General features: G+C 55.4%; 1 protein-coding gene across 4 annotated transcripts; it reads right to left on the reverse strand.

Moving 5' to 3' along the window:
- Positions 1 to 223: 223 nt before the first annotated feature.
- On the reverse strand, positions 224 to 11926 carry Brat1 (BRCA1 associated ATM activator 1). 4 transcript variants are annotated; one of them, XM_071605241.1, is made up of 14 exons: positions 11834 to 11926; positions 10635 to 10776; positions 8643 to 8797; positions 6855 to 7002; positions 6030 to 6402; positions 5604 to 5723; positions 4680 to 4771; positions 4309 to 4427; positions 4052 to 4238; positions 3784 to 3857; positions 3085 to 3187; positions 2845 to 2943; positions 2539 to 2714; positions 224 to 2157 (listed from the first exon to the last, which is right to left on the reverse strand). In XM_071605241.1, exons 2-14 carry the CDS (start codon positions 10759 to 10761, stop codon positions 1465 to 1467), a joined length of 2466 nt encoding a protein of 821 aa, XP_071461342.1. In that variant the 5' UTR covers positions 10762 to 10776; positions 11834 to 11926; the 3' UTR covers positions 224 to 1464. The 4 variants fall into 4 exon arrangements, with proteins under 4 accessions (XP_071461342.1, XP_027775652.2, XP_027775651.2 ...); XM_027919851.2 differs by lacking the exon at positions 11834 to 11926 and adding an exon at positions 11573 to 11606; XM_027919850.2 differs by lacking the exon at positions 11834 to 11926 and adding an exon at positions 11568 to 11604.
- Positions 11927 to 12159: the final 233 nt, after the last annotated feature.

Raw genomic sequence — 12159 nt, forward strand, 5'->3', positions numbered from 1 at the left:
AGACCAGAGTCAAGGAACTATATTCCTATGTTTTCTCCCGAAAGTGTTATGGTTCCCAACTCATTTTACAAGGCCTGCTTTACCCTCATAACAAAGTCAGCTAAGGATGCCCTAAGAAAGAAAATTATAGGCCAACATTCCTGATGAACAAAATTCTCAAAAATTAAAAAAAAAAAATTCTCAAACAAGTATCAGCAAACAGAATTCAGTAACACATTGAAAGTCTCATTCACCATGATCAGATGGAATTTATTTCTGGGGTACAAGGATGGTTCACATTAACAGAGGAATAAAATCACATGACCATTTTGATAGAGGCAGAAAAGCACTCAACGTAGTTCATGATGAAAACACTCAACAAACTAGGCACAGAAGATATGTACCTCAACTTCATAAAGACCACGAGTGACGAGCACAGCCAACATGAGACTCATCAGTGACACTTTTCCTCTAAGATCAGGAACAAGACCAGGGAGCCCACTCGCCATTTCCCCAGCAGGGCTGGAAGTCCGTGGCCGAGAGATTAGGCAAGAAAAAGAAACAACAGGTATCAAATCAGAGGGGGAGGAAGAAAATCATCATCTGATTGCCAATGACATGATCTCGTATGCAGAGAGCCCTGAAGACTGCACCAAAACATGGTTAAGTAAACAAATTCAGTGAAGTTTCAAGATACAAAAGACGACATACAACCATCAGCTAAAGGTGAACCACCTGAAGAAGAAAATGGTCCCATTTGTATAGCACCAAAAACAACAACAACAACATTACTTAGGAATAAATGTAACTACAGAGTGAAAACTTTGAACACTGAAGACAGGAAGACAGAGAAAGGAGCTAAAGACACAAACACAGGGGAAAAGGTCCTGGGCTCAGGGCGGAGTCACTTGTGGTGTTAAAATGGCTACACTCCCCAAAGTGGCCTACGGACCCAGGGCAGTTGCAACCAAAAGCCCAGTGGCACTTTTCACAGAAATAGAAAGAGCAACAGTAACATTCATGTGAAGTCACAAAAGACCCCAAATGGAAAAGCGACTTTGAGAAAGAAAAATGAAAGTTGATGGAAATCATGCTGCCCGATTTCAGGGGCTATTGTGGAGCTGGAGTGGCCACAACAGACAAACAGACCAGGGACAGCAGAGGGCCCAGAAACAAGCCCTCACCCACAAGGGCAGCCAAGAGTGCAGCCTGCTGGGGAGACAGGCCTGCTGGGGAGGGAGCTCCCTTCGAACACAGGTGGGAAACTGTCAACCAGGTAAGGAAGGAAACCCAACCCTGTCTTATACCAAGTACAAAATCACCCTGAAGTGGATTAAAGACTTTAGTTCTACTTGAGTAGAAAATAAGCCACTTTTAAAATAACACATCAGAATGTGGGGGTTTTGGTCAGTTTCCTGGAGAGTCCCTCCCAGCAGCCTGGCTGCAGCACTGGGACGCAGGGCCTGTGGAGGAGCTGGCACGGCCTCAGTAGCAGTCAGCCTCGTTCTCCTCCAGCACTCCCACCGTGGCCAGCATGTCTTGCAGGAGGGACTGTGGGCTCTTTTCCACGTGGTCACTGCTCTCGGCCAGCCTGCCCTGAAGGCCCTCCAGATCTATGGACCTCAGGACAGCCAGCATGGCCTCAGGCTCTGGGTCCCCCAGGGACTGGCCCTGCTCACCCGCCTGCCACCTCTGCAGAATAGCCTCCACAGAGTCCAGGCAGGGGTTGTCCCCAGTTTCCTGCATGCCAGCACAGGGAGCAGTCTTGTCTCTCAGGAAGAGGAGGAGGTCACAGGCCTTCTGGGCTACGGGTCTGTCACAGTCAAACAAGGCACGAAAGGCAAACTCAAGGAGCCAAGGCTGGCAGAGGTTCCGCAGCACCTCAGGGCGCAGGCCAGGTGAGGGGCCCTCAGGCAGGCCCACTGCATAGGGACAATGGGCAGGCTGTCCCAACTTCTGGGCCAGGAACACCTGCGCCAGCTCCAGGCCCTGCACCCGCACCTCCCAGTCCAGGTCGTGGCTCACCACCTGGAGCACAGTAGCCACAAACTGCTCCGTGTCCCGAGCGACCTCAGCATGGCCATCCCTCAGCCACTGGGTGAAGACCTGCACGACCGCCCTCCGTGGGAAGCCCTCGGAGTCTGCAGACAGAATGTGCAGGAACTCCTTGAGCAGGCCCTGCAGGCAGAGGGCAGGAGACACGGCCTGAGGAGGGCAGTGCTGGGGACACAGCAGGAAGCCAGGGCTCCAGTCTGGGAACACAGGCTCAGGCCACATGCTGCTCTGGCTCCCTCACGTGACAGGCCCTGGTACACACTGCCCTTCAGCTCATCTGTCATTTGCTCATCTGGGAGAGGGGGTCTAAGAGGCAGAGGTGCTGGGAAGAATGTGGGTGCCATGCCCAGCTGTTCCCGGCTCCTCATGGCTGTTCCTGCCAGCACTGTCCCCAGAAGCAGCTGCTACAGACCTGGCCAGCTGGCTACACACCGCTGGACACGCACACAACTACCAATGGCTGCACAGCATGGGCACACAGCAGAGGAACCCACTGCCTCCTACCTGCTCGGTCTCTGGGTGCTCAGGGCTGGCGAGGGTGGCCTGTAGGCCCTGGCTAGAGAGCTGAGCCATGGCGGTCACTGCGCTTGCTCGGACGTAACTCTCAGGGTCTCGGAGAAGCTGCTGGGTGAGCGTGGGTGCCTCTGAAGAGAGGAGTGCTTTTCTGAAGTCGGCCTGCCCTGGGGAACAAACACCCACAGCAGTGGTGACCATGGGCTGATTCCCGCCTCTCATCTCCAGAAGGCAGCCTATGTGGTCAGAGTACCAGAGCCAGTGGACACAAGGGCCTTCTTTCCACCATGTACTCACCTCCCCAGTGTCTGCTCAGATTCGTGAAGAACTCCAGGGCCGAGTCCCTCACCTCCCAGCAGGGGCTGCACAGGCGCTTCTGTAGCACGGGGAACAGCTCTGGGGCAGGAAGGGTGGTCAGAGTGGACTCCAGTGCCATTCACCCTGCCCTTGAGCCAGATGGACCTTCCTGCCCAACCCCCGGATGCCTCCACCCTGCAACTCTTGGCTCAGGGTATCCCTGCGGGGGGCTGGGGTTACCTCCGAGGAACAGCGGGATGTGGGGGCCAAAATCAGAGCAGCCGGGGGTCTTGGGTGAGCTCAGGAGCCACCCGAGCGTGGCCTGGAAGGCCTTCTTCAGAACCTAGAGCAGGCAGGGCAGGGCAGGCTGCAGGGCAGCAGGGGGGAGCCACCGCCCACCAGCCTGCACCAAGCTGCCCCTGCCGGGAGGCAGAAGCCCAGTGTGGAAGCCAGGACAAGCTTCCCGGACCGAGAGGGACAGGAGGGCAGCCCTCACCTGGAGTCCTGCCTGGGGTAATGGGGTTTCTCTATCAAGCCAGGACAAACTATCCAGGGTACCTTTCCCTTAAAGCCCCAAGAACCCCCAACCCGGCCTCCAAATCTGCCCACTGTGTCCAATGGCACATGACTCTAAATCTGTGCCTCAAGAAAATGGATACACTTCTAAGAATTTGAACCCTAAGCATAAGGGCCATCTTGGCTCAATTCCCTTTTCTCAGAAAGAATTCCCTACAGAAAGCCTGGACCATCCCCCTGGCTCACCATGCCCTAAGGGCCCCCTCATATTTAAGCTTCACCAACACCATGTCCTGGGCCCAAACCGCACGCAGCCCTGCCCAGAGCAGCAGCTCTGCTGGCCCATGCAAAGGCCCCATTCCAGGAGGCCTGCATGGGGAGGGCGCACTAGCTCTGCCTGCCTCCCAGAACCGGTCCCTGTACCGTGGGGCTGGAGTCAGGGCTCTCGAGGTACTCCAGGAGGACGGCAAACACCTGTGGCACCAACTCCTGGGGGCCTAAGACAGATACGAATGGGTGAGTCACCCCAACTCCTGCCCCAGGAGCCACATCTCCCACCCACTCCAGGGAGCAGGCAAACCCAAGCCTTGGTAGAGCAGGGGACAGCTGAGCAGGGGCTGCGCAGGGCCTCGGCAGCTCCCTCAAGACTGAGCAGAGAGGAAACGCGTGCAGAGGACACAATGTCACTCACTTGTTCCCTGAGACAGTGTCCCCAGGAAGTCAAGGGCTGCTCGCTGGACCCGGAGGCAGCCAGCCAGGGTCCCACAGAGGCGGCCCCCTACACTGGAGCTGGGGGCAGCTGAGCCATTGCAAAGTCGCAGTATGGTCACTACAGCTTCTAGAAGGGGTGCCTGGGGCCAGGGTGAGGGGCGCTGGGGCTGCAGGGAAAAAGAAAGTGTCAGCAGAGACCACGAGTCCTGCTGCCTATAAGCCCAGAGTCACACATACCAGTGGCTGCAGCTCCTCCAGGTGAGCCAGAGTCTGGCACAGGAGCCCCGCACAGGCCGACTTGGAGGACAGGAGTGCATCCACGGTCAGGGAGCCGCCCACAGTCCCATCCAGCAAGCCTGCAGGCCAAACCAGGAACAGCTCCCTGAAGTGATCACTGCCCAAAGCAGAAGCCAGGGCCCAGGTTCAGAGCTGCAGCTCGTCCAGGGATGCGGGCCCACTCCCTGGTCACCTTCACATGGTAGGAGGCCAGCATATGAGCAAAACTGGGCTTGCAGGAGCTGGGTACCTGCTGATCATCATCCTTCCCTTAACCCTGGACCTGCCCAGGGCACAGGTTCCCCCCTCTCCACACCACAAAGCATACATACCTGGAGACCCAGGGGTCTGAATGGTGGCTTTCAGGACACAGGCCAGGGGCTGGAGGAGGACTCCAAAGGCCTGAGTCCTCAGTGCCTGTGGACTAGAGACAGAGGACCCAGTAAAGGCTGCTGCCCTGGCTCCAGAGCAAATCAGCACAAAGTGGAGGCTTGGCACAGCCTGAGAACCAGCCTTTTTTCAGGTCACTAACCAGGGGACTCCACAGATGGAGGTCAGGGTCAATCCTGACCAAGACGCACAAGGTTTGGCCCTGGCATCCTCAGGAGCAACCACTGGGTTTCAGACACGCTGTGTCTGGGTCAGGGTAACAGGGAGTCCCTGCCTTTGGATGGCAGTGCCCATGATGCCCTGCCAGTGACTTGCATGCAGTGACTGGAGATGACCTTTCTTAGGGCCTGCCCAACCTAGAGAGGAAGCTACGTTCGCAGCTTCTAGAGTGCAAAATGCCTGCATCTACGCTCTTGTCCGTTTTCTTTCCTGACCATCCAGACATCAGACCCCAGGCCCTCACACTCCTAGCCCTTCTGGGAGGGTGCTATGCCCATCAGCATCCCCCATATAAGCCCACTGGGGATATTAGAAAGTTTTCCACACCCTTTTCCTCTCTAATACCTGGCCCACTCTGTGGTGTACCCCCACGGGGCTCTTTGAGCTCATTGCCCCAAATACAGCAGCTCTCAGAATCAGCTTCATCTGAGGATCTTCTAAAGCTCTTGTTTGAAATCATTCTTCTGTTGCTAAAGAAAGCACAGCTGCCATCAGCTGCACCAATGCCTGCCCCTGCCCCCGTGATGCCCTGCCAGGCCTGCTGCTCTCCCTGGCTCCCAAGGTTCCCTGACCACGAGCACCACCCTCTTGTCTTCTCTGCCCAGCTCCCAGTGCCCCTGCTTAGCACAAAGCAATGCTGATCGTACCAGTGCTGGAGTTTCAGTGTTCCTAAGGCCAGAGGTCCAGCCTGAGTGGGGCTCAGACGGCTCAGAGTCTGAGCCACCGTCTCCCACAGGCCACAGTCTGTAGAACTGAACACAGGAGAACTGCAGAGGACCCCAGAGAGAGAAAATCACTCCTCCATCCTCTCAAGCCCCATGACACCCATTCAGGACTGCCATAGACCCTGGCTGGAGGTGCCCAGACCCTGTAGCTCTCAGGGGTGAAGGTGTCAAGACCCTCCCCAGGGGTGCTCCCTTCAAGACAGCATTCTGGGTGTGGGGCGGGGGGGGGGGGCAACTCCATCTCTGGTTGCCAATGACGACTCTCAGGTGTAGCAGCTATTCCAAGACTTCCTAGGGCACCCACCTCCCACACCAGATCCCCCACCAGCCATGTCCCAGGGACCTGACCGGGCCACACTGAGGAGGAGGTCAACGAGTGAGTGTCCAGCTGGAACAGGGTCTCTTTCAAGCAGGCAGGCCACGAGGGGACTCAGCTGATCCCAGAGAACCTCTGTCCAGGGACTGTGGCAGCGTCCAAAGGTAGTGGTCAGGACGTTCAGGGCTTGAGTGACCTGTGGGGTATCTGTGGAGCGCAAGGACTCTTCCACGTGGCTCACGATCTTCTGGGCACATGCAGGCCAGGCACTGCCCTGTGGGCTGCAGCGCTCCACAGCTTCGCCTCGCATGGACAAAGCCAGGATGTGCACCAGGAGCTGACTGGCGGCCGAAGCCACAAATAGGCTTGGATCTCCCTGCAGGGAGAAGACGGTGTCAACTGCACCTGGGGAGTTGAGGGGAGGAAACGGGGGTCAATCCAAATGTGGAGGGCAGAGAACAACTTTTATTACATACTTCAGAGCCCCAGGAAAAAGAGCCTGAGTCATACAAGCACCAAGAGGCCCTTCCAGCCCCAAACCACTGCCCCACTCAAAAGCAAGACAGGACTGGGACTGTAGTCCTAGGGGTGAGAGTGCCATCTACCCAGGTTCAAACCCACAGAGGCTCCTCATTATTTCTAATTAGTTTCAAAGACTGGCTCCTGGGGGCTGGCCTAGGAGCCAAGGGCATGAACACCCCTGCGGCTACCGCGAGTGCTCAAGGCAGCAACCCTGGGCCACCACCATTCCCAAAGTAAAAAGGCCAGGCTCAGTGAGGTGCAAGGGCTCCCTGGGACCCCCCACTGGGGCATGCCAAGGCCCTGCAGGTGGGACCGGTAGGGCAGGCCACACTTACCACTGTCAGCCAGGAAGTGCAGGGCGCTGGGGTGCCGTGCCAGGGCCCTCAGGCCCTGGATCCAGCCACTGCGCACGGTGGGGACATTCCAGGCTGCCCAGCCCAGGGTTCCCGTCTCCCCAAAGAGCCCCAGCAGCAACTCCCCCTGCTGGGAGGCAAAAAAGGAGTGGGTGCCCGGCAGGTTTCTGGGAATTCAGGGCAGACAGGAGATGGGCTTTCTGTTTTGCAGGACCGGATGAGGCAGTGTCATGGGGCACTTTATACCAGCTGCCAACAAGCTGTGCTTCCAGGACAGGTGGACGGCTCCTGGGGCCAGCAAGTGGGGCCCCAGCACAGCCAGCTCCACCTCTGTGGAGTGAGGGCTTCAGGGGAAGGAAGAAAAGGATTTCAACTAAGGTCTCTCTCCTATTACTCCTATTGAGACATCACACCCCCAAGACAGCACCAGGAGATCATCTTCAAAGGTCTGCCCCTCACCATGACCTTCAGGGCTCCGGAACCCCTGACGCTTCCTGTAGCCTGCCAAGCTCCAGAATCTCCCCTCACCTCCTTCTCTGGGGTCCTGCACCCTGTCATTTTTAGACCTTCGGAATGCCCTAGCACCTGGTAAATCAGGCTAATCCCAGTTTGGGCCACTCCTGCACCCATTCAAACCCTGCCAGCCCAGGATCCCAGTCTTGCTTCCACACAGTTGACTAGGTCCCTGCTGAACTGCCACCTGCCATGGACCTTCCTGTGTACCCCAGCACACTGTTCTACATCTCCTGTCCACGCAACAAGAGTCCTGCCACCCTGGGTCTCAGTAGCTTGCAGGGAAGACCTGATGCTGACTCACCAAGGGGACACCCTTGGTGACAGCCTGGCCATTCCCTGAGCCCCTGGTCCCACTACAGAATGGCTGTCAGCCATGCCCACCCAAGCCTGGGGCTTCCCAACCAGCTGCTGCCTGCCCTGCTGGGGCGGGAAATCCTTCACTCATCATAGGTGCCAGGGGAGGGACGGAGGGGCCTCAGGACATGTTTCTGACTGTGCAACAGGTGGAAGCCCTGCCAATGATGTCTCTGGATCCTTCTCTAAATTCAACTCCAGCATAGTGTCCCTCACCACTGTGCAGCCATGGCCATGTTAGGACTCCACTCAGGCCCAAGGTGCACCCTGAACTGAGGGCCTGCAACAAACAGGTGTGTGCCTTGACCCTGCACACAGGGAACCAGCTCCCAGAGACTGGAGGGCAGTCAGCAGCCTTTCATGAAGGGCAACCTAATCTTATGAGGTTATATGCCTCTTTCTCCGAGTGACTCCCAAAAGGCACAATGTCCCCAGGACTCTTGGCACAGGGGACAAGAGTATTTATATGCCCTCGTGGGAATCTGAAGTGCCAGGAGGCTGGTGTCAGGCATCTGCCACCGAGCGGGCCACCCTCACGCCTCTCGCATGCAGACGCTCTCACTACCCACTCATTCATCAGCCAGGGTCTGCAGGTGCAGCCTCTGTCATCTCATGGAATCTCCACAGCACCCTCTGAGACAGGCCTAAGTCTCTTCTGAGATGGGAAGGAGCTGGGGGCTCAGGAACTTGGCAAGGCATGCAGGAGTTCACAGCTGAGAGCCAATCCCAGTTCTGCCTGATTCCAAAACATCCCCTCCTGAGCCCCAATATTCCTGGTGAATTTTTTCAAGAGGAATGACACCAGGGGTAAAGACACCAGAGAAGGGCCAGCCTCTGAGAGGTGGGGATTGAGATGGCCTCTGGGATCTCCACAAGACACACAGGCAGGCCCAAGCTCACCTGAAGGTACTGGAAGCAATCTTCCTGGGCCGCAAATGTCCCAGCAAGGCGCAGGGCAAAGGAGAGGACTCTGGGGCTCATGTCCTGCGGTCTCAGAACATGGGACAGGAGCTCTACCAGGCAGGGGTTCTCCTGCAGCAGCAGGAGGCTGGACTCTGTGGGGACAGGCATAACCTTGTGGTCATCAGGGACACAGGTTACCACCCCAGATTTGACTCCAAACTCTTTTCCTCAGGATGCTGAACTGAGCAGTCCAATTGGAAAGGAATATTTGCAATAAATGTCTTCTAACTTTGTTAATGGGGAAAGCAGGGAGCCAACACCTCAAAGAAGCACATGTGGCAAGAACCCTGAAAACATGTTCTATTCCCATGAATATGAGGAAGATATGTGAGCAGGGCATGGTATCTCACACCTGTAATCCCAGCTGCTCAGGAGGCTGAGGCAGGAGGATCACATGTTTGAGGTCATTTGGGGGAACTTAGCAAGATCCTGTCTCAAAATAAAAAGGGCTGAGAACTTTGTTCAGGGGTAGAGCACTCCTGGGTTCAATCCCCAGTACCACAGGGAGGAGGAAAAAAAAAAAGATAAATTGAAGCAAGACGAATTTTTACCTCCCAAAAGATTACTTTTGTCTGAAATGGACAATGTTCCATGCAAACAAGTACAACGGAATAGACCCTTGTCCCCAGATTCAGAGTCATAACTACAGGATCCAAAAGTACCGGTGGGGTGGGGAAGACGTTTTATATCAAGGGCTGGGAGTATCCAGGGGTGGGGGGTGCGGGAAGGACTACCAAAGAGCTGCCTTCAGTTTGTCACAGGAAAGAGAGCAGAGAGAAGAGGAGGGAGCCAGAAACAACCAATAGGCACGTGGGTGAGCCCCAAGAAGCACTGAGCGAGCGCAAGTCTTTCAAGTCTTATAAATAAAAGTCTTATAAATAAAAAAGAAAGTCTTATAAATAAAAATACTTCCCAAAATCAAGTTTATTAAAAATTAAGCTGTATGATTTATTTTTAAAAAACTAAAAATAAATCATTATTGAAGGGTTCTGAAATAAGAAGCTAAAGTGCTAGATAATAACATGGAGGAAAGCGGATCCAAAGCCAAAGTGAGCTCCTTTAACTGTCTGTACAGATTCCCATCAGACAATTTGGTGGGTTGGGGGCAGGGGTTGATAGTACTGGGGACTGAACCCAGGGGTGCTCTACCACTGAGCTATATGCTCCAATCTTTTTTATATTTGAGTCAGGTTGTCCCTAAGTTGCCCAGGCTGGCTTCAAACTTGTGCTCCTCCTACCTCCAGAGTCACTGGGATTACAGGTGTACATCACCACCCCCAGCTAAATTAAACACTTTAAAACTAGCAAAGACTAAAGAAAATACAATATCAACAGTGGTTTAATTTTTCTCTTTATTTCTTTGTACTTTTCAAGTCTTATACTTTCATAATCAGAAAGAAAAAAATCTGACTTCTTAAAACAAACAAAAGTTGGACATGGTGGTGCATGCCTGCAATTCCAGCAACTCAGTAGACTGAGGCAGGAGTGTTGTAAATTCAAGGTCAACATCAGCAATTTAGTAAGACCCTCAGCAACTTAATGAGACTGTCTCAAAAAAAGGGGGTGGAGGGAGAGATGCTGGGGATGTAGCTCAGTGGTAAAACCTCCTAGGTTCAATCCCTGGTACCAAAAATAAATTAAAATTTTTTAAAAAGTCAAAATGCAATGAAAACAACAAAATAGTTTGTCCATGCTCTCTGCAAACAACTAGTGTGATCTGAACAGGGATATGCTAAGAATTTCAAACTCAGATTCTCAGGCTGGTGCCTTAGACCTCAGCCTGGGTTGTCCCCAGTCAGCTTCCCGGAGAGTCTCTAGGAAGTGAAAGAAAGATTCCAGATAGCCAGGAGAACCCCAGGCACCTTATCCCATGATCTGCACCATCCTCTGGCCTTTGGCCAACAGCCAACAGCAGCACCATTATCTTACCTGCCTCTGTCACTGTTTTAAACCAATCCAGCAGCTTCTCCAAACAAGTGTCATCTGCCACTGGCTGCCTGGGATCTGCCAGAACAGCACAGAGAGCTGGGAGGAGATGGGAGCATTCAGGGTCCATGATCCTCAAGGGTTCCTGCAAAGGAAACATGAGGAACCTCATGCCTGGCTCCAGATTCCTAATCATGGGCAGCCTATGAAGCCTGCTAGGAGTTGGAAGAGGCCCCAGAACTTTCAACTCAGACTGGAGCTCTAAGCTGTACAGATAAACATCAAGCTCAGTCTGGAGAGGCCCAGACGTTGAAAGGACTGCAGAGCCCTGAGTCCTGGGGGGGCCAGTGCCGGGATATAAGACTGACCTAAACCACAAGGTCTTTGGTGCTCACTGACTTTTAACTTTGGTTGCGGTGGGACAGGGGACACAAATTCATGCTGAGCTAACTGCAAGTGGGCCAGAGTCAAAGGCGGCTGGGAGTTCTATAGTCAACCACGTGTATAGGGGAACGTCTATCCTGGCATCACAGGGTCTGTCCCCTCTGGGTCAGCGGTAGTAAATGACAATCCAACAGCGGTGTGCAGAAGGGACAATGTGTTTGTCCCCCTAAGACCAAAGTGTGAATTTGCGTCTCCTGCCCGGGAGGTGACCCGAGTGTCTTTGGGCCTGGACTGGGGTGCTCGTCAGTCAGTCCCCTGCCAGGCTGAGTCCGGAAAAGAGGCGCCCTCCCGCGACCGACTCGGTTTTGGGCTGGAGGCCCGCTTCTGCATGCCTGCTGTGGCTCCGCTGCGGGCGTCAGCCGCAAAGGGCCAAGTTTGGACGCCACGGGCGCGCGGGGACCGAGTCCAGGCCCACGTACGCCGCGCCCGGAGCCGCACTCGGCTCGCTCAGATCCCGCCCGCCGGCTGCCGCGACCCAGGCCCCGCGCGCACCTCACCCGCTCGAGCTCCGAGCACCGACGCAAGCCCCTCCTCCACGCCGCCCGGGCCCCGCCCCACGTCGGCGCAGGCCCCGCCCCACGCCGCCGGGGCCGGCCTTCAGACTGTGCCACTTGCGGGGCCGGAGGAAAGGGAGGGTGGGGCGGTAGGCGTGGGGACCCGTGACAGCTTCCCAGGAGGCCGCTCCTGTCTCCCAAAGGGCTGAGATTTGGCGGAGCCAGTTCAAGCTGAGCGAAACGGGGGCAAGGCTCGCACCGAACCTGCTGCTCGGATCTGTCCCCCCCACCGGGGCGCTCGGTGGTATATGCCTCAGCCTCGGTGGACGCAGCGAGCCCGAGGGGGACTCCGGAGAAGGGAGCAGGCTCAGGCTCTGGGGGCGGGTCCCGGCTCGTCCTTTGCGCCCCGCGGGAGGGGCGGAGCACGTGCCAGGAAGTGGCGCTTTGGTTCAGTAGCCAAAATCATTGGTCATTTGGCCTTCAGGTCTCAGAACTGGGTCTTCCTGTGTGTACCAGAGGCTGTCAAGCCGGGTGGGGGAGCGGGGAACAAGGTTCCTGTTCCCTTGGCATCAGCTTTGCAGCAAGCTTTT

Source organism: Marmota flaviventris, chromosome 19 (genome assembly GCF_047511675.1).
Source record: "Marmota flaviventris isolate mMarFla1 chromosome 19, mMarFla1.hap1, whole genome shotgun sequence".
NCBI lineage: Eukaryota > Metazoa > Chordata > Mammalia > Rodentia > Sciuridae > Marmota > Marmota flaviventris.

Bases quoted from the DNA above. Each gene is read 5' to 3' on its own strand.
- Brat1 (XM_071605241.1), bottom strand. From the start codon at position 10,761: ATGGACCCTGAATGCTCCCATCTCCTCCCAGCTCTCTGTGCTGTTCTG. The intron at 4,428-4,679 runs GTATGTATGCTT...TTTGGCCTGCAG, and splicing joins TCAGACCCCTGGGTCTCCAG to GCTTGCTGGATGGGACTGTG. The intron at 2,715-2,844 runs GTGAGTACATGG...TTTGTTCCCCAG, and splicing joins TCTGAGCAGACACTGGGGAG to GGCAGGCCGACTTCAGAAAA.